The sequence below is a fragment of the Filicampus tigris genome, chromosome 4 (genome assembly GCF_054856515.1).
Source record: "Filicampus tigris isolate MCC_2025a chromosome 4, RoL_Ftig_1.0, whole genome shotgun sequence".
In the NCBI taxonomy this organism is placed as follows: Eukaryota; Metazoa; Chordata; class Actinopteri; order Syngnathiformes; family Syngnathidae; genus Filicampus; species Filicampus tigris.
In genome coordinates this window covers 28989574-29010795 of record NC_141220.1, presented here as the reverse complement: position 1 = coordinate 29010795, position 21222 = coordinate 28989574, and the positions used below count along the sequence as shown (strand labels likewise).

Below are 21222 nucleotides of genomic sequence, written 5' to 3'. Positions count from 1 at the left end.
TGTAGTTCTTAAATCAGTCAGGCTTTCGAAGGAGGGTTTACGGACACCCCAGATCCTCGCCTTCTAATGCGCCTCCTTGCTTCCTTGTGTCCTAGTCCTGAACTTTGCCGTATACACCTGACATTGGACTTCATTGGTTTGCTTTTAACTGCAACTCATTTGAATGTTTGAGTTCCATTTTAAAAATAAAGAAATAAAATGCATTTGTATGCATTTATTTTTGGGCCACCGGGGGGCGGTGGTGGTCAAGCTACTAATTGTCGAGTTGAAGACAATACAAAAAAAACACTACGTGGATGCCAAAACATGATTTGTAACAGTATATTCACAATGTCAAAAGTTATTTCCTGTGAGTGTTCTATCGTTGTATTGTTCACTTTTGCGACAAAATCCATGTTTACTCTATTTGTTCCACTAAATTCGTTCCGTCTGACTCGTCGCCGAAGATATTTTGGTGCTTCCTTGAACGTCTCTGGAGATGAACGTGACTGTGCTGTTAAACTGCTGATTAGCATTAGCTAATTGAACAGCATACTCATGAATAAACATCCACCTCACCTGTTTTTGAGCGGCAAACTGTGCATGTGCGCGCAGAATGAGAGGGTATCCTCATGGAAATAAGATGTTTTTTTTCAGCAAACGAGAGCCAGGTTCAGGTAAGAGTGTTACATCAAATCCTTGTCGAGGTGGACTGGCGAATTCATTTTGCAAACAGGACAAATGTTGATGAACTGCTGTATCAAAAAGAGATGCCCTCCCCCACAAATTGGCCTTACGGTGTATTTGAGTTAGTTACCATAACAATCCAGTCGATGCACAGCTCCCACCCCTACAACATACTGAATTAGCCCCATGAGAGTGCCAAAATATGAGGAACGTTAGAAAAGTTAGAAAAGTTAGCAGGAATAAAAGTAAGAAAAACGAATGAAATGCACTTTCTTTTGTGGCCGAATGTCTCTTTGACAAGGTGGAGGTGGTAATAGCGGGGGAGGGGGGGGGTGCTCAAGTCCCTTCCTCAACTCTGAATCTTCCCCAAGAACGTCGTCATCACGGAGCTCCCTTTGCATTCTTTTGGCGTACCGTGCGACTTGAGCGCCCAACTTGTGTGAGGGCTGTCAACGTCATTTTCGTCGCTTTCTGCTCGTTCGGAAAACCACACAAATGAATGTCATCTGACATTTTCATATCACTTCACAATAGTTTACACCAGGGGTGGCCAAGTCCCGCCTCGAGACGAGAGCCCCCATCCAGCCTGTTTTCGATGTTTCCCTCCTCCAACATGACTGATTCAAATGATCAGCTCATCAGCAAGGTTTGCAGAAGCCTGGTGGGCATCCTGATCATTTGAGTCAGGTGTGGTGGAGGAGGGAAACATCGCAAACGGGCTGGATGGGGGCTCTCAAGGACTGGACCTGCACGGGCAGCCCTGCTGTACATAATTGCCACCGCATTTAAATTTGGCTATGCTGGGTAAAAGAAATGTTGTAATAGTTGTCGAATTTGTCTGTTTATTTTGATCATTTACAGTATGTCATATGTTGACTAGTCTAGTTTTCATTTTCAGTACAGATGCTTTGAAAATGGCAGTTTAAAAACGATATGAAAAAAAAGTGATCATAATCAAGACTGTATGGTATGAAACAAATGTGTTATATTTATTTATTTCTTTTTTGCTATATCGCCCAGCCCCTACGTATGTCATTTACTTATACTAATATGATATATGTGTTACAGCTGTCGGTATCAACTACTTTTAGAATCAATTACTTGATCAATTATTCCATCGATCATCGGATAAAATTTTATTTTGCATTAAAATGTGTTAGAAAACCGTTATTTACAACCGCTGCGTATTAACCAAATATTATTCATTTGGTATTGTTCGCCAATTAAAAAAACAACTAAACAACACTTAAGCAATATCACATGAGAGGGATTGCTGTTGTACTCAGCAACCTTTACGAAATTGGTTCCGTCTTTGTTTCCCGCAGTAAAAGCTGATGTTTGCGCATTTCTTGTTGTGAGTCAATCCAAAAGATAACCAGTCTGCTTTCATCAAGGACAGCAGAAATCAGAGAACAATTACTGTTGAGAGGCCAAAATCAGAGAATTTGGACCATTTCAAGTTCACCAATGACTCTAAACGATTACTCGATGATCAAAATAGTTGTCGACGAATTTTGACACCTCTAATATGCAGACAAGAACGAAGCCTAAACACGTGCTATTGTCATGTTTGGTAGCTGCTTGTGTAAACGAACGACAGATGTCCATGCGTTGCCTTTGAATGAAGTGTCGCCCCTCCCAACATGGCCGCCAAGTAGGCCCGTCAGTTAGCTGCGCTGCGACATCGCGTCTCCTCTTCACATCCCAATTGTTGTTCTCGTTGCTGCTAATGATTTCAAATGTCTCTTTGAGTATTCCAGACTGCCTCGGTGCTTCTTTCTCGACAAACACACAATTCCAACACTTTTTACTTTTTAACTTTTTTTCTTCCTCCATCCACGAGCGAGTTAGCCTTAGCGTCCGCAGCTAACCGACGGGGTCCCGCTCCCGCCATTAGCTGCGAATGCATCAAGGAAGGAGACATAGAGACAAGGAAGGAAGGAGACATGCAAAACAGGCAGGACGGTGGCCCCCGAGCGTCGACTGACGTAGAGGCCGCACAAAGTAGAACGCGATCGGATAACCGTGGGATGGAGTACTTGGAAACCTCACTTAGCCCAAACTTGAAATCCTACCCCTGACTTTGACGCCTTACTTTTTTGCACCAAACTTTTCCAACACGCCTTTTCTAAGCAGTGTAAAAGTGAACAACGTCATCCATTCCACTTTTGGTCCAAAGAAGTCAGCTCAAGCGGAATTTTGCTAAGATTGTCCCGTTTTGTTGTTGTTGATTTCGGCTCGTTTAGGTTTTGAGTCGTTTCCGCGTAAGAGTTGCCGTTTGTTAAGTGTAAGAGCAGCTTGTGCGGCGGGAAAACAACTTGGATGACCTACGCGAGTCAAACTAGCCAACGGAACGCTTGTTCGGCGTGGAGTCTCCATATGTTCGCTGCGTGGCCGCCCGTGTAAAAAAAACAAACAAACAAACTCCAAATCAACAGAAGTGTGTTCAGCGGCTTGCGGGGGGGGGTGGGGGGTGGGGGGGGGGAAGTGGCTGTGTTGTGGCGCCACGTCAAACAATGTCCGCGCTCGCTCACGTGCGTCCGCCGTAACAATTAAAACTTTCAAACTTTTTCCCAGTTTGGTTTGGCCGCAACATTAGCTTGAAACGTTTTATTTTTAGTGTTCTTTTTTTTTTTTTTTTGTACACGCCGCCAAAGCGTTGATGGCGCCGGTCCGGCCGTTGGCTTGATTTGTCGCCATCGCCGAGCTAATTGGACCTCCGGAGGAATAACGAGGTGACTCGATGAAAGCGACACGTGACTTTGGCTTCGTCACCTGACGACTTTTCAAGTTTTTTTTTTTTTTTTGTATTTTTTTTTTGGGGCCGGCTTCTTTTCGCGCCGATCTGACAAACTTTTCGCTTGTCGTCTGCGACGCCAAAATTCTTTACTTGATCATGGAACTTTGATTTTCTAGGACAAAGACGGCACCCAGCGAGGCTCACGTCACGACACTTTGTCGACTTAAATGCGACCGTCCAACTTTCTCTGATTTCATCTTCGGGCAAGGCAAGGCAAGGCAGCTGTATTTCTATCGCACGTTTCATATACTAGGTAAATAAATCTGTGTGCTTCACATAGTTTCAAAAACAACACTTAAAGGGGAAGTCAACCCAAACCTTTTTTTTTTTTTTTTCAAGAATATGTTCTAGGCAATCCCACGAGTTGAAACAGGGCATTCTGATGAATATTGCGTTTGTGGAATAAAAGTTAATCCAGCCCTTTTTAGCCATCTCTGGGAGCGGCCATTTTCTCACACGACTGCTGACAACGACCAATCACGGCTGAGATTCCGAAAAGAGGTCAGCCGTGATTGGTGGTTAGCTGAGCCCCGAGCAAGTCGCGGTCTGCTTGGGGCGTGCGGCGCCTTCAGCCTGGAGTGGATTTGTTTCTCAGCCGCTAAAAGGCTGTTTCGGAAAAGTTTCAAATGCATTCAAGTGGTTAAGATGATTTAAGAGCTGCAGAAAGTGCTCGGCTAGCTCCTACCTGGCTAGTCGATCGAGTTTTTCACTCCAACCTTGATCCAACAACTCTGCAAGATTTGACAGTCGCGCCCGATCGGCCTGCGCAACTTTGGGGGATTTGTGCTCGTCTTATTTGAATGTGCACAACTTTTGAGGCCTTTTCTGAAGATGCTATACTTTTGTGTCATTTATGGGGGGCGGGGTTGGTTGAACCTGCGCAACTTTTGAGGTAGGTTTACAGTGGTCTTGTTTTGTTGGAGGGCAGCTCTTTGGTGAATTACCTTAACATGCACAATTTTAAAGGGTTTTAACATCATCTGTCCTGTTTGGGTTTTTTTGTAATTTTTTTTTAGAATGAGCAGCTTTTGGCGGTCTTGATCTTGGTCTTGAATGTGCATATTTTTGGAGGAATTTTTGAATAATGAATTGTATTTATGTATTTATTTTTGTATCATTTTTATTTATAATTGAATTTGAATAATTGAGTTGAAGCTCAGCCATGTCTGCGGGATATGATGCATGTTTATGTTGATTCTCTCCACACGCACGCACTCACCCACGCACGCACGCATGCTACAATGCATGCAGCATCCTTCAGCTTAATGGAAAACTGAGTTGTTGTTTTTTTGTGTGTGCGCGTAGTGACAAGCGTGCAAGTCTGTGATGAAGTGCACCTTTGCGTAGATCATGCTAATGCTACACACCGCATCCACAAGCGCTTTCAAGCTAACCGCTGCATTTTTCATGGCCGCTCCATTTTCATCCCCATTTGTTGTGCGGCTCTTGTCATGATTCTTTTTTGGACTTGTCAAACAAAGGATCTTTTTCACCCATTTGTGCTGCGGAGCCATCAACCTTATGATGTGCGGAAATCATCAGAATAATGATGAATAGTCCTTCAAAGTTGTTGACATGTTTTATTCCGCACTGTCCAGGTACAATATCACAACACGTTCTCATAGATTTGATGTCTCTATCTTTGACAAAAAAACAAATTTTCTCCCGAAAGGCAAATTTGAGTCCGACATGACGACTTGCTTTCGCCGCTTCGGATGGCGGCCGATGTTTGGGCGGAGCTCTAGAGATCCATGATGCGAGTTTGCCGTCCCGTCGTCACCACTGTCAGGAGACCTGCCGGACAGGACCAGTCCATGGTCGACAGGTGATTAGAAGTGGGGGAGGTTGAAGAAAATGGTGCTGCTGTTGTTAGCCCTAAAAAGGACATTGTTTGTGGACAAAAATGGACCGGCCCTATGACTGAGCCTTGTGGGACTACCTGCTGATTTTTATGGCTTTCATTTATGAGGATAAAATAAAAATAAAGGCAGCTTTTTGTAAAGAAGTAAACACGAAGACTAAATAAAAAGATGTTACGGCTTTTTATATATGAAGCCAAAATTAAAACGAGGACAATAAAAAATATATGCATCTATGACAGAACCCCGCGGGACTACTTGTCCATTTTATGTCTTTCATTTATGAATACAACCAATTCATTTTTTCTTTATTTTGTAAATCAAATGAAGAGCTTGCAAACATGCAATGGACCCATGACAGAACCCTGTGAGACACCATATCAATTTGATGGCTTTCTTTGATGAAAATCAAATAAAAAGTCAGGTTCTATGTCTTTCATTTCTGCAGCCGAGGTTGACCTCAGTGTCCTCACCGTGGTGGTCTTGACTCGCCCCCCCGGTTGCGCGCAGGTCCAGCCTGACTGATTGACGAGCAGTTGGCAGCCCTCGCCGTCCAAACACGGACTCATCTCGCACCACTGACGACTCCGAACGATGTCAGCTGACCGGACAGGGAGGGGCAAACGCGTTGTTGACATCATTAGCTCTTATCTAGATGATCTAACCTTAAAGTGACCGTGCACAAGCTCACTAGGTACGCTTGTATGCGAATGCTAATTTAGGCTAACTGATGCCTCGGCTACAGGAAGTGAAAAGTGAAGAAATTGTGATCAAAAGCATTGGGGCGCCTGCAAGGATTGAATATGGGGCGTTTAGACAAAATATTGGGACACATACAGGAAGTGAAAATGTGGACTGGACAAAAGTGTTGTGACATACACGGGAAGTAAAAAGTAAAAAGTGGTGAAAATATGGACATAAGTGTTATAGGAAGTGAAAAGAAATGCGGACTAAAATATTTTTTTAAGGACGTTTATGTTGTTGTCGGTTAGCAGAATAAAGCTAACGTGACATAAATACCAACGAAGTGCTGTGGAAAAGGTCAAAGATGTTTTTGTTTCGCAACATTTGATCATCCTGCAGCTGGCATGAGCAACACAAATGTTGTCACGTGACGTCTACACGTGAACAACAAACATCGGTGCTGCATGCCTAAAAAAAAAAAAGTGTCTTCAAGCTCAAAATGGCCGACTCAAGCGCTCCCACTCAAGCTTAAAGCAGAAGTCAAGGCAAACATATTTTTTCATGAATATGTTCTATGCAAGCCCACTAGTTGAAACGGGGCATTATGGAATAAGTGTTAATGCACTCGTTTTTAGCCATCTCCGGGGGCGGCCATTTTGTCACTTCTGTCGCCTGGAAATGACATCACAACTGCTCCCAACGACCAATCACGGCTCAGATTCAGTAAACAGGTCAGCAGTGATTGGTCGTTGGGAGCAGTTGTGATGTCATTTTCAGTTGACACAAGACAAAATGGCCGCCTCCAGAGATGGCGAAAAACGAGTGCATTTCGCTGCTTAACTTATATTCCACAAACGCAATAATATTTGCCGTGTCTCAACTAGTGGGCCTGCTGGGAACATATTCTTGAAAAAATTATGTTTGGGTTGACTTCCGCTTTAAGTAACCAAAAGCTCAGCTACCAACGTTACCAGTAAACTAACTACCTACCAATAACCTAAATGATAAACTAACTACACTGAAAAAATGTTGCTTTAATTTCCTCTATTTTATTTTGTGAAGTGGTTGCACAATGTAAAATCACGCGGATCCGGACGATTTGATTTTGGCAACCGCGACAAAATGGAGTAAATTCAGCACCATCCAACAGCCTAACAAACATGCTAAGTCCCTAATTAACCAACCACCCAACTAATAAACTTAACACCTAATTAATTGACTACACAGAAGTTTAATTAACCAACAGACAACCAAGTTAACTACCCAACAGCCTGCCTACCTAACCGCCCCTTAACCACCAGAAGCCTAACAAACAAAGGAACTGTTTGATTAGCTAACTACAAGGGGTGTGCCAAAACCCGATTTGAATCGGAAAATCGGCTTGGATTTGACCAACCGAATCGGAGTGTTACATTTTAAAATTGTTGCGTCCTTGAATCGGATCGCACCCCGTGTATGGAGGTACGTATCGTATCGCATTGTCTTTTATGAGAGTTGCGCACCAGCTAGAAATCGGTTTGATGTTGCTGATGATGTGTTGTTTCTTTGAATTTAATCAACTTGGACGGTTTGCCTTGAATTCAAACTTCTTCAAACTTGAATTCAACCTTCAATTTTAAAATCGTTACATCCGTGAATTGTATTGAGTCGGAATCGTCTTTTGTGAAGAGATGCACAGCCTTCTAACTACCCATTAGTCTATTTACTACACACCTACCTAGTTCGCTACATAGCAAACATCTTCACTAACTGACTGACTGACCAACAAACTCAAATCAACAATGAAAGAATAAAGGCAATGAAATGGATGAGTAAATGGACCTAGGACAGAACCCTGCGGGACTAGTCGAAACTAGAAAGTACGGCGTTGGCCTTTTGCAGCTTTGCTATTGTGTGTGAAAAGCATGCACAGCATCGGTGAGGAAGGCGTAACGCTCTCACCGCGGACGCAGGCGGGCCGGGCTCGGGTGGCGCCGGCCATTTGTCCCGCGACGCAAGCGCAGCGCGCCGTCTGCCGGGCCACGCTCGGTCCGGGACGGCCGCCGTGGCGCTCCAGCGTCAGCACCTCGCAGATGCCCGTCGGCGGCTCACCTGCGCCACACACAAGACGCACCTTCAAAGAAAATCGGCTTTTTGATTGCCGAGATTGGATTTGCCATTTTCCACCTTTTTTTTTTTTTTTTTCCCCCTTTCCACGAGTAATTTGTGATTCATGATAAAAACTTCCAAACGAAGTAGCCACAACAATCAATATTGATCACCCGGTTTTTCCACGCTCTCGTGGTCACTTGTTGCTAGGCAGACTTCGTGCAGGGCTCATTCCTAACTGTTTGAAGCAGACGGAGTCAGAAGGGATGCACACGCTCACTGCTCCGCTGGCAGAGTGTGCGCGTGCGTGTGCGTGTGCGTGCAGGGACTCGTGAAGTGGAGCTGATGGAAAAATCAAGAACAACCTTGAGTGGATTTCTTCTTCAGTCGCACGCTTCTCACTTCGTGCCCGACACTTGAACACAAAATAGAAGACAGAGAAACGTCCTTGTCCCGCCTCTCATCGCACTCACTTAGGAAGATGACGCTCCACTATGTCACGTGGGAGCCAATTAACCCACGCGGTCTCTGATGCTTGCTCTCAAGTTGGAAAGATGAAGCAAATGCACCACGGTTGCGCAATTTATGCAAAATTGACCACGCCGCGGCCTCACTTTGCACACGCACCCTCAGAATCAACTGGTGGAAAAATGGTTCGAAAAACATACAAGTTGAGTTTGTTTTTTGTTTACTCGTCACTAAAATTGATACGTCAAGGTTACCAGTGCATGTAAACGTCTCACTCCAAACTCAGGGACGACGGGGTACCTGTCGGCACGTAGGTATGCCCGCGTGCGTGCGCGCGCGCGCGAGCGACACGCACCTTGGAGGAGGGCGTGCCTGTGGAGCGCGCACACGAGGAACCAGCAGAGCCCGGCGGCGCTCACGGGCAGCAGCAGCCGCAGGAGCTGCATGGCAGCCCCAAAGTGGACCGAGCTAGGCGGCGGCGGCCCCCGGTCCTGGTCGGCTCCGTCGGAGGGACGGCATGCCACGCGCACGTGACAAAATCCACTTTTGAAGTCACGATCCCACGCACGAACACGTGTCCGCTTCGAGCATACAGCGATGCAATGACAGATCCCAGCTGGACTGACCGAGGAGCCGTCGCCTGGTCGCCTGGTCGCCGGGTCGCCGGGTCGCCTGGTCGCCGGGTCGCCGGGTCGCCGGGTCACCGGGTCACCGGGTCACCGGAACGGAGCTCCGGGCGAAGCGGACATGTTGCCCGGCCCGGCTCGGGACGAAGGAGTCGGTGGAAGAGAGGGAGACGTAGGCCGGACGGAGCTGCTTGACTCACTGGACAAGATGAGGCGACGAAGGAAGAAGAAGGTAGAAAGCTCACTTTCACTCTCGTCTCTGTGACGTCACAGCGGTGCGTAAAGCGAACAAATGGGGGCGACCGCGTGCGCATGCGTGAGCTTTGCATTTCAGAAGTCACAAAACCTCGTTTGAGGCTTACTTTCCCCCCCCCCTCCGTTTATATCTGTGCAAACTAATATGACAGGAGCGCTCTAACATATTGGCGACAATTTAAACACATTTGAAAAATCAAAAAATCAAGACAAAGGATGGTTGAACACTAACCCTAACAACAACTTAAACTTTAATATCCCACGTTCCTATTGCAAATCATCTTTCTCCATTTAAATGAATGGGAGAGAGAGATGTATCTATTTCAACAAGGTCCGCAAATGTTTAATCAGTTTAATCAGTTTGATCATCAATGAATTGTCGCAGAGTAGTGCTATGTTGTCTTTAACACTTTAGCCAAAATGCTAATACGAGCCTGCTAACTTGAGTCCATTAGCCAGCTCAGCTAATGAGCCAAATGTCAATTTTGGGAGACTAAGAACTTTCGAAAGAACACATTTGAGAAACATTTAGATGAATGAAGCCCATTGATTCGCTTGACTAATTAGCTCTATGCTAATAATTAGCTTGTGGCAGAGACTAGAAGTGAAGAACCCTCCGGAGGATTCTAGAGAAATGTCACAAACAATGACGCGGAAGTCTTTGTGTGACACTTGAACGTTCCGCAAGGCTTTTTGTCACGGCGGGACAATTCCCCGACGTCTCGCGGGAGCGGCGGGACCTTTAGGGGAAAACCGGGCCCCTTTCGGGAGATCTCTTTGTCCATTCATATACAAGGCTGAATCCTTTCAGAAAGTTTGGCCGGCGGGAATCGATTTGTGCAATCAGCAGCGTGCGCTCTTGACGAGAAACAGACAAAACATGGAAAAAGGGAAATTATAGTAGCAGTTTGTGCATTTATTTTTCATTTTGAGATTTGGGTGAGATCGCTAACTTGAGTCGGAAAAGCTCAATTTCTTGGAAGTCCAATTGATGACTGACCCAATCGAATTTTCAGAGTCTGCAGTGTTTCCTTTGAGTCCGCTAACTGGAGTCAGTGAACCGATAGAGTCACACGATTTGTTTGAGGTGTTCATAGTGCATCGGGTAACGAGTCAGTTAAAACCAAAACATCTGAGTCTTCTGTGTTTCCGGCAAACTCAAGTCGGTGAATCGATACAACCAATTCTTCTGTGGTGCATACGGGGAATCGGGTGATCAATCGGTTGACCAAATCATCGGACTTTGCTGTGTTTCTAGGGAGTCGGTTGAATCGAGTCAGCGAACCGACACCACCCATAAATTGGAGCTGAATCCGGTCATGACTCAGCTAAGCGAATCATCTGCGTCCTCCCTGTTTGCAGTGAGTCCGCTTACTTGAATCGGTGAACCATCGCGGCTGAATCAAAGGAGTCCACGACGACGTGTCGGTGAACACATACAACCGATTCTTCTTTGTGAGTCCGCTATCATGCTAGCTGTTAACAGCTAACTGTGGTTTTTCATGTCATATGCTAACAAGTTGATGGTGCCCGAGGGAACTTCCTGTTTTCCCTCCTAAATATTCAACTCGGTCAATATTTCATCGTGGGCGGTGACACCCCCCCCTCCCCATCCGGAGAAGGGCGGGGGAAGCGCCAACCGGCGTGATGCCTCTGATGCATCTTTGAGGCGGTTGTGTTGCGTCATCATGTTTACACTTGCTCAGTGTCACCTGAAATGTTGATGAGGTGCAAAGCATGATGGGGGGCGGGCGCGCGCACGCTTCCTCGCCCCTTGGCTCCTGTCTCATCTTGGGCCGGTGCATCAACATCATCATGTCAAGTCGGGGAACCAACCGACGCAACCGAATTATCGGAGTCTGACGTTGAGTCAGTGAACTGATCCACCAAATCACCGGAGTCGTCAGTGTTCACCGTGAGTCCGTGAATTGATAGAGCCGAATCGTCCGAGCCTATGCTGCTTCTGAGGCTGCAAACTTGCGGCGGTTAACCGATACAATCGAGTCATCTTCATCTGCGGTGTTGCTAGTGAGTCAGCCAACTCAACTCAGTGAGTCGACGCAACCGAATGGTTTTGATTTCAGTCAGTGAATCGACACAGCTGTATCATCCGAGTCTGCTAAGTTTCCAGTGAGTCCGCTGAGTTGAGTCAATAAACCGATAAATCGTCGGAATCCTCTCTGTTTACTACGACGCCGCGTACTCAAGTCAGTCAATCGACACAACTGCATCATCTGAGTCTGCCAAGTTGAGTCAGTGAACCGACGCAAATGAATGGCACGGGTCAAAGGTTTAGTCAGTGGACTTAAACCAACCGAATCATCTGAGTCTTCAGTGCTTGTTTCTGCTGAGTCTGTGAACTTGAATCAGTGAACCGATACAATCGAGTCATCTTAGCCTGCAGTGTTTATGGTGAGTCTGCCTACTTGAGTCAGTTGACCGACTCAAGTGTGACATCTGAGTCTGCTGCGTTTACAGCGAGCGGGCGAAATCCAGTCAACAAAGCGACACATCCGAGACATTGGAATCTCCTCTTTCCACGACTCCGCTTACTCGAGTCAGTTATCATCCGAGCCTTATGTCAGTCAACGAACCGACACATCCCAGTCATCTGAGTCGGTGTCTGTGAAGGGATGGAATCAAATTGCCTGAATTTAACTTGTGTCACCGCAGCGATACGCGACTCATCTGAGCCGACGCAAACGGAATAGTCTGTGTCCCCCCGAGTCTGTCCGCTTGAGTGAGTGACGCAACCGAATCGGTTGAGTCCACAATGCGTTTCTTGCTTTGCCTGAACACTTTGTACTTTTTGCCCTCCGTGGAGGAGGTGTGTGATGTCATCAATCCACATGAAGTGAACACATGACGTTGGAAATAAATAAGTCTTCTTATGCATAAAACATTTTTTAACATTTACGCCCCCCCCCAAAAAAACAAAAAAAAATCTCGTTTGTGGAAATAAAGAGTATGCACACCTGACCTTTAAATGTGCGTGTGTGCGTGTAAAGTTGTATAGGTCAGAGTCTCACAACATTTATCAACTGAAGTTGCTAAATCAAAAATGACGTCATCTCAAAGATTTAACGCGACTACGCATGATCCTTTCGCTGTGTGTGCGGATGTTTTACATGACGATTTTAACTGCTCTAAGTGTAAAAAAAACAAAACTTGAATTCTGTTAAATTAATTAAATTAAACTGAGGTGAGCTGACGTTGCATCATTTTTGTTTTTTTAAAGCAAAAGACTTGAGGAGTTGTTCCTTTGGATGTCAAACAAGCAATGCACCCCCCCCCCCCCGCAGACGGGCTAACAAATAACAACTATCAAGTAGTGTTGTTCCAATGCCATTTTTTGGCATTCCGCCTCGTGCAACATTCGCTCTAGCTGGAGTTTCTGTGTTGAAGTAGTTACATATCGCCGACATTATATCTCCTGTCCCCCGCTGTGCCCCCCCCCCCCCCCCCACACACACACATGAAAAAGCAGCAGGGAGCAAACTACAAAGCGCCGCATTCAACATTCTTTACTAGTACAGCATCGGGAAATGGCATCGGCACATTATTTGTAAGTACTGACAGATCCTGCCAGTGTTTTAATGTGGTATCACGGGTGACTTCCCCATACCAGTATCGGTATCGGAACAACACTAGTTATAAGATAAGATGAGATCAGATAAACTTTATTAGTCCCATAAACTACTACTGAGCGAAACTTGTACAGTATAGCAATACTCTCAGGCGTATATATTCTTTATCCTCTGTGAAGGACTACGAATATTACTGAGGAGAGACTGTCTACATGTTTAATATATCGCTACGTCCGTATCATACTGCCCCCCGGTGGCCAAGGCGCTCACAGCACAAGGAGCAAGGCACTGTCCATTGAATTGAAGGAAAAAGTGTGACTAAAAAGGGTTTGAGTCTTTCCATTCAATTTATTTCTGCCACGACGACTGTATGTTTTTAGAAAGTCTCATAAAATGAAGTCGTACGACAACCATTCTCGACCATTCTTGGTCTCGTGGTGCATTCAATACTGCTCGAAAGTGGGGTATTCCTCACTTTGGGATGAAAAAAAATACTTGAAAAGTATTTATTAGTACATAGCCTACATCAAGAAATATGTCACATGACACTGGCAAAGTACACAAAGATCATGGCTGACGACAACCTAGCATTGCTAGCATTTAGCGTTCCTGAGTCAGAGATCTTAATTTCCCTCTTTTGTGTTGTCTTGAACGCAGCATGTTTTCGAGTCCCTCAGGTGAGAGGCAGTCAGCAGGTGGACGAGGCGCACCTGGAGAAGCGGTGCAATCAGCCAGTGGGAGGAGTCTATGAGCAATATTAGCTTTTTTTTTTTTTTTTTTTTTGCTTGCTGTTCAGCTGAGTCGCTCTCAAAAAAAAGAAACACACTGAAGCGTAACATCATCAGCATGACGACTAACAAAGTACTTTTACGTCTAGCTTTAGCAGTAGCATTATTAGCCTCTTTCCACGGCTTGAATTTGAGGCCAAAGGTCCAGCAGGCAGCAGGTAAACATTTCCAACGTCCTCATTAATAAATTGAGCAGGAGTTAATATTTCATGACGTTTTGTACGTGAAATTAAACATTTACAAGCGGACACGGAAAAGCTTTTTACGCTTTCCGGGTTTTGTAGCCAACACGTCGTCTTTGGTGAACTTCTTCCCCTGCTTTTCTCGTTGTTCATTTAGCGACATTTCAAGACGCGATTGCATTTGATGGCTTCCGCAAGGCTAGCGGCATTTACGTTAACAAGAATCCTGTAATCATTCCTGCATTCATTGTCAAATGTTTTCATTAAAATCAGTCGTGGTGTAGTATTCTCTTTTCAAAATTTGGTACTCATTAATCAAGCGGTTAGTTTGTTCATTTTCATTTTATTTAAATGGTAAAATGGATAGATGAGAGAACGAGATAGATGCATTTACCGTGTCATTCATTTTAACATGTGCTAAGTGAAGTACATTATATCGTATTGTGGTTAGAAAATGAGATTTTACTATTAAATACTTGCAAGTATTTTGAAATACACTTCATCTTTTTTTCATCAACCACAAATCCTTCTTTAATAAAAGTAGCAATGTTATAACAATCGAGTACAAAGTTTTTGGGACAAAGTTTTTAAACAAAATTATCTATGATAATCACAGCTATTAGTAAGGGGCTGCTCTTTTATGTAAAAAAGTTTGAGATATATATATGTATTTTTTTTTTTCAGGAGAAATACTTCAAGATTTAGTTTTGTCTTTCTGTACCTTTGAATCCAGTTTTTCTTAATTTAAAAAATTTTTTTTTTAACATCTTAATCCAAAATGCTTACGAGCTGTTGCTGGCTTCTGATTGGACAATACGTTGCTGCCAAGCGCCCTTTTGGTGTTTTCGGGTATGATAATCAATAGGGATGTAACGACTAATCGCAAATCTATTTAAAAATCGCTTCGCCTTGATTAATCGATTCGATTAATCGCAAATCGAGTTGATTAAATTCATCTAGAAAATGATGTCTTGAAACGTTTTTTCATTCCAGACGCATAGCGCATTTTGAATGTGTCGATCAAATGATGCTTTTGCGCCTAACATCGTTGCGATTTGCGCTCGTGGATGGCTGCAGAATCAAACCAGTGCACAAAGACAAGCATGGTAGCAATTTTTTAAAAATCGAATCGAAAATCAGGGACCGAAAATCGAATCGAATCGGGGCTTGGGTGAATCGTTACATTCCTAATAATCAATGAAAGGTTCAGTCTGTCCAGAATTCGGTCAATTTGTGTGGAAATGACGTCTCAATTTGTGCGCCGTCAAAAGAAGCAGACATCATGGCGTCAACTAAGGGGAGTCGACCACCGGGGCCACGCGCGGGCCGCTTAGGACGGGGCCGCGGCAACCCGAACCACCCCGCCCCCGGGAAGGCAAGTTGTGTCCGTCGCGTAACGCAAACATTAAATGCACAAGCTAGCATATCCGTGCTAGCATCTCCGTTGCGTAACGCTAATATCAAATGCACAAGCTAGCAAATGAGTAAAACAAACAGACTTATTGAAGAAACCAATGTTTCGGCCCCCGCTAACGGCAAATAGTTACGGGGCCGGGCCGCCAACGGTAAGGACTTGTATGAACCGGTCCGTGGCAGAAAAGAGGTTGGGGGCCACTGCTCTACTGATTGGTTGAAGATGTCTTGGTCCCCAAAAGGCCCCTTACTAACTTTTAGCTACTTCATGACTTAATTCCACGGAATCCTCATTGGAGACCACACGCTTTCAAGAAAAAGCGCTGATTATCTCTCCAACCTTTTCCTCCATCCGCCCAAGAGAAGCAGTCCTTCCGTGAAGCGTTGTCCTGGAGGTCTCCGCCTGCCCCGGCGGAAGAGGAGCCCCGCTTCCCGCCGCAGTTTGAGCTGAAGCCTCCCGAGGCGCCCGACAGCATCCTGGTCGTCTGCGAGGAAAACTCCATCCGGGTGGAGGTCAAGCGAGATCTGCTGGGGATCGGTCAGCTTGTCAAGGCTGCGGATGTCACCCTGGGAGGCTGTCACGCCACCGGGGAAGACGCTCAGGACCGGGTCCTGGTCTTTGAGTCGGAGCTGCACGGGTGCGACAGCCGGCTGCTGGTGAGTTTCTTACTGGATCCGAAGTCCTAAGACTTGACACATACCGAGGAGTCCTTGACTCATGTTGCTTTGGAGAATGATGTGTCGGCCCGGACATGCCCGGAGTACCTCCTCAGGGAGTAGCCTCGGAGCTATTTGAGATACGCGACTACTCCCAAAAGTTTCAGGAAATCAGACTTTGGTGTGAAATTTCAGGAACAAAAATGATCAAAATGCCAATTCTAATTAAAGCCAGAAATGTATTCGCCTGGGGCCAGACCTCCGGCTATGTCTCACAGCTGGCCTGGCAATGTCCAGGTCAATCTGCACCCTGTGACCCAAAGCCGGACGTATTCGGGAAAATGCCAGAATGATTCTTGATTTGAAGCTGACCTGCAAACGGTTTCCGATGGCATTCCTGAGGACACCTTTGTCTCACTCGACCAGTCAGTTCCTACCTTCACCTACAGTCACAAACCTTAGGGTAAGGATCTTCCTTTGTAAGGTGTCGAGTTTAAGGAGCACAGCTGTCCGGGATGTTCTCCGAGTGGCTCCTGCACATGGAGAAGATCCAGAAGGTGGCTTGGGCATCCATCTTGGATGCCCCCTAGGCTACTCCCTGTGAAGGTACTCTGGACCAACCCCAAGGAGAGCCTCAGGGTAGACCTCGGACTAGACAGTTTCACAGCTGACCTGGGAACACTTGGCACTTGCGACCAAGACCTGAGGTTAACCGTGGATGGATTTCTGGATGAGGCAAACTGACCTGTTACCCGTTTCAGATGTCTGAAGACGCCTTCGTCTACGTCTTCACGCTGCAGTACAGCCCTTCTCCTCTGGGAGACACGGCCATCGTCCGGACCAGAGATGTCACCGTCAACGTCCAGTGTCAATACCAGAGGTGGCAGTCTACAGAACTGAAGTACTGTACAGCGCTACCTTGACCTAGGACTTTTAATTCATTCCGGGACCTCAGTTTACTCAATTATCGAGTCAATGTTGCCTTGAGCGCCGGCATATCGGAAGCTGTCTCGCAACACAACGAAAACAATCAACCAAATGTCATTCAAAGACGCCTACGTCAAGGTGCCGCTGAAGTGACCTTCAGCCGCATCGATGTTCCACTTTCTCCAACTTTGCCTTTTTAGGAAGCATGACGTGAGCAGCAGCTTCCTGAATCCCACCTGGATCCCTTTTAGTGACTCTCAAGTTTCTGAGGAAAGCCTTCACTTCTCCTTCAGACTGATGACCGGTGGGTGCCTTTTGGGTTCAAGGTGAAATTTGTTTGAGGTGAAGCTCTGGCTTGTGGTCGTCCTCTCTCAAGACGACTGGCGCTTCGCCCGGCCGTCTTCTCACTTCCTGCTGGGCGACATGATGAAGTTTGAGGTTGCGGTCAAGAAGTTTCACCACGCGGCCCTCAGGGTGACGGTGGACGACTGCGTTGCCACTGTGGTCAGGAACGTCGACACGGTCCCTCGCTACGCCTTCCTCGGCAACAACGGGTGCGTCTGTTTTATTTCATTTTTTTAACCTTCCTGCAGAGTAGGCAAAAGTACTCAGTAGGGATAGACCGATTATCGGCCGGACCGATTATCGGCACCGATATTTGGCTTTTTGAAAAATATCGGCGTTGGATGTTTTTAAAACTCTGCTGGCCGATTAATAAATCGATTTCAAACCGTGGAAATCAAAACAAAGGTATGTGAAAGTTGAACATTTCTGTCTTTTTAAAATGTTCATTTAAACAACTGTAGAAAACTACATGGAGCTATTGTTTAAGTTTTCATTTATCCATTTTAAGACATGCTGACAACCCCGGGTGCTCACTGAACTTTTTGTTAGAATTTTATAACAGAAATATACATTGTCCAACATTTCTTGAAACAATAGGTTTTAAAAAATCATTATGCAAACCTGAAACATTGTTCAATAAACATGTTTAAAGACGTTGCAACAAAGTTAAGAGTAAATTTTTCTTTCGATTGTGATGCCAATATTTTCCTTTTTACTGAAAACGAATATCGGCTCCAGATATCGGTTATCGGCCTCCTTGACTGCTAATAATCGGTATCGGCCCTGAAAAAAGCATATCGGTCTATCTCTAGTACTCAGCTTGTAGTAAAAGTACACACACATACCCATACCACAGACAAACTAAGTTGGTGAAAGCTAAAAAAACAACAAAAAAGAGAGCTTGAGGTAAAACCGGGAGGTTTCAGATGGGGGGGTGGGGGGCGGGGGGATGGCTCCTTCCCCTCGTGGATTTGCACGCACACCTCCACCTTTTGATCTTGAGCAGACAGCCTGGAGTCACTTGTGTGCTGCCATTCAACCAGCTGTTGCGATACATTATTGAAGATGCAAAAAGCAACTGTACAATATCAAAGATGAACTTTACCATCGCAGTCGCCAAGCGTTTGTATTTGGCTACTCGACTCTTCTCCTTGCGGTGGGCTCAGGTGCTTGTTTGACAGCCAGTTGACGGGCTCCAACTCCCGCTTCCTTCCGCGCTCGCGGGATGAGCGGCTGCAGTTTGAGGTGGAGGCGTTCAAGTTCCAGCAGGACGACAGAGGCGCGGTGAGACCGCGCTCGCGCCGTAGACGTTGCGACCCGACCGCGGCGGCCTCTGTTGCCGCGATGACCCCCGCGAGCTCGGGTCGGCAATACTTCCTGCTTCTTCTTCTTCAGATCTACATCACCTGCAACTTGAAGGCCACGGCCGTGACATCGGTGGCGGATTCTACCAACAAGGCCTGCTCCTTCACCGACGGGTGAGTTGCCGATCGCCGGACGCCGATCCTCGTGCTGCGTTCCGAACTGACGGCCGTTCAGAAAAAAGGGCACGTTGAGATGATTTGAATCCCCAGCCGGGTCCAGTCAAACATGAAAATGGCTCAAGTTTCTGACCTTTGTCATTTTCTTGATTGCAGCATAAAACTTTCTTGCCCTCATGAAAATAAGTCTGCCAAAATAGCATTCAATGGTGTTTGTCTGATGTCACGGCGCCGCCGCTCTTGAATCGGGTAATCATCTTTTATTCGGAGGCATCCTGTCGTCGCGGCAAGACGACTGTCTGCCATGCTGCCCAGCGACGTTCCGTTCCGTGGCGCCCGCCCCTCGCCACGTGCACAATGAATGGCTTCGTCGACGGCGGCACACTGCGCCCTGCTAAGTGCGCTGTGAAAAACTGAGATGTGGCCGTGTTGGCATTTAGCCAATTACGTTCAAATTTAGATCGGCGCGCACACCTGCCACCATTTAAAGTCACTCTGATTTACCCCAAATAAAGTTCAGATGTTCTTTGTTTTTATATCTACGGTACAAATGTAAAAATATAATACACCAATAAGATTCTTATTTAATATCTACATACACATTAATACATATACAGCACATGCATCCATACACGCATGATAAAATAGTGTCAAAATTGTACACATAGGAATGAAAATACAATATGCAAGTATATGTTAGAGAGAGATGGTTTTTTTCCGGGCCGATATTTCAAGCCGATATTCATTTTTCTTAAAAAAAGAAAAATATTGGCGTTAAAAAAAGAAAAAGCTCCATATAGTTTTCGACAGTAAATGAAGTTCACCAAAATTTCAAAATGACCGAAAATTCAACTTTCACATATCTTTGTTTTGGTTCCAACACAGTTTTAAATGGATTTATTATCGGCCATCAGATGTTTTAAAAAGGCAGATGCCGATATTCGTCAAAACGCAGAATATAATATAATAATCGGTCCATCCGTAGTATATGTAATCATTGAAATATTTGAAATTCAAATGATCAAATGTAAAATTAAAAAAAGGAAGCATAAAATACAAATTTTTATTTTATTTGTGTTTTTAAAAAAAATTAATTTACATTCAGATCTGTTACTGTGTGTGTGGGCAGGTGGACGGAGGCAAGCGGGGTCCATCGGGCATGTTCCTGCTGTGACACGGACTGTGGGACAGGAAGTTGGCGGGGAGTGACAGGAAACACGAGTAACCTCACCAGAACAGGTTGGCATCAAGACAAGATGGGGGGCTGCTCAGGCTCTACTTTTGCAAAATATCATCAGTCTCATGGAGTTTGTGACAGTGTGTTATTTTTTAAATGTCTTTTTTTTTTTTTGTGACTCTTGACTATTGCAGATGCGAAATGGGAAGAGGAGGTTGCAGTCGGACCAATCACAGTGAAGGAAAAACCTGTCAAGTGACCTTTTATGAGCAAGATTAAATTCCTCTGGTCGCAGTCACATGACCTCACTCTGTTTGCGTCCACAAAATGCCAGAGAATATTCATTTGACTTCACCAGCACCCCCTGCTGTTTCAGTCAAGTATCGCACTCTCATGACAGCACTGTGTCTATTTCAGCGAAATATGTCTGGATATGGTCAATATGTTAATGTACGTTTTTCATTTTCTTTTTTTATTTGGGGAATTTGAGGGACAGATAAAGGCATACTAAATGTTGCTTGGTGCGATTTTACTACTTTGGCTCTTAAATGCTTTAAAAAAAAAAAAAAAAAAGTTGCTCAATGTTATAACGTGCACAAACTTTTTACGCTGAAGAGCCACATTTGAATTTTAAAAGTAACAAACGGGCCATGTCTGTATTTACAATACTTAAAGCAGCACTGGGCAAGGAATCGACCTTAATAACTTTGTCATGCCCTGGGGGGGGGGTCTGTATCGTTTTTACTGGCACTAAGCAACTTTGAGGAGGATGGGATCAACCCTGGCACACAAAAGAAATACAAATGTCCTGAATTGCTTTGCGGCATACTCAATTTCTCTTTTCACTAAAAGGACGGAAGTCGATTCGGATGTCGACGCGCTATTACTGGTGTCACGGCAGAAGCCCCAATACGAACAAAGAAACAAAAGTATTGTTTAAACAAAATTAGATGCATTACCTCATCGCTATTCATCTTCCACACAGCCACTGGAAATAGAAATGTAATTCAGTCCAACTTGCAGGCCAGCGAGAGCTCAGGATTTCACGACACTACGCGCTGGCCCGCATGGGAAATGTGGTTGACTTCTGTCAAAACACTACCATTTTTGTCCACATGGCGCCGCCATAATCAACAAAAACTGACATGACACAGTGTTGCTTTAATTTTAATTACAAAACAGGTCTTTATTAGTTGCACTTAATTACATTATTTAATAT

General features: G+C 45.2%; 2 protein-coding genes and 1 long non-coding RNA gene across 8 annotated transcripts; 2 read left to right on the top strand and 1 right to left on the bottom strand.

Annotated features, from left to right (window-relative positions):
* Positions 1-331: 331 nt before the first annotated feature.
* Positions 332-6352, top strand: LOC147149346 (uncharacterized). The gene is made up of 3 exons (XR_015086404.1): positions 332-656; positions 5139-5291; positions 5774-6352. It is a non-coding gene; the product is annotated as an uncharacterized LOC147149346 (long non-coding RNA).
* LOC147149345 (chemokine-like protein TAFA-5) lies at positions 5033-9436 on the bottom strand. Of its 5 annotated transcripts, none has more exons than XM_086027445.1 (5): positions 8820-9436; positions 8619-8736; positions 7951-8100; positions 5799-5926; positions 5033-5260 (listed from the first exon to the last, which is right to left on the bottom strand). In XM_086027445.1, exons 1-5 carry the CDS (start codon positions 9009-9011, stop codon positions 5252-5254), a joined length of 597 nt encoding a protein of 198 aa, XP_085883571.1. In that variant the 5' UTR covers positions 9012-9436; the 3' UTR covers positions 5033-5251. The 5 variants fall into 5 exon arrangements, with proteins under 5 accessions (XP_085883571.1, XP_085883572.1, XP_085883573.1 ...); XM_086027446.1 differs by having other exon boundaries at positions 5033-5248; XM_086027447.1 differs by lacking the exon at positions 5799-5926.
* LOC147149344 (zona pellucida sperm-binding protein 3-like) lies at positions 8968-20301 on the top strand. 2 transcript variants are annotated; one of them, XM_086027439.1, is made up of 9 exons: positions 8968-9423; positions 15783-16073; positions 16835-16953; positions 17201-17304; positions 17377-17554; positions 18512-18629; positions 18741-18823; positions 19956-20065; positions 20198-20301. In XM_086027439.1, the coding sequence occupies exons 1-9, from the start codon at positions 9313-9315 to the stop codon at positions 20260-20262; spliced, it is 1179 nt and encodes a 392-aa protein (XP_085883565.1). In that variant the 5' UTR covers positions 8968-9312; the 3' UTR covers positions 20263-20301. The 2 variants fall into 2 exon arrangements, with proteins under 2 accessions (XP_085883565.1, XP_085883566.1); XM_086027440.1 differs by lacking the exon at positions 8968-9423 and adding an exon at positions 13811-13979 and having other exon boundaries at positions 15778-16073.
* Positions 20302-21222: the final 921 nt, after the last annotated feature.

Coding starts and splice junctions, on each gene's coding strand:
- LOC147149344 (XM_086027439.1), top strand. CDS start 9,313: ATGTTGCCCGGCCCGGCTCGGGACGAAGGAGTCGGTGGAAGAGAGGGA. Junction 9,424..15,782: donor GGCGACGAAGGAAGAAGAAG/GTAGAAAGCTCA, acceptor GCCCAAGAGAAG/CAGTCCTTCCGTGAAGCGTT. Junction 16,074..16,834: donor GGTGCGACAGCCGGCTGCTG/GTGAGTTTCTTA, acceptor TACCCGTTTCAG/ATGTCTGAAGACGCCTTCGT.
- LOC147149345 (XM_086027444.1), bottom strand. CDS start 9,011: ATGCAGCTCCTGCGGCTGCTGCTGCCCGTGAGCGCCGCCGGGCTCTGC. Junction 8,737..8,819: donor TGAGACGTTTACATGCACTG/GTAACCTTGACG, acceptor TTTTTCCACCAG/TTGATTCTGAGGGTGCGTGT. Junction 8,101..8,618: donor GAGCAAGCATCAGAGACCGC/GTGGGTTAATTG, acceptor TGTGTGGCGCAG/GTGAGCCGCCGACGGGCATC.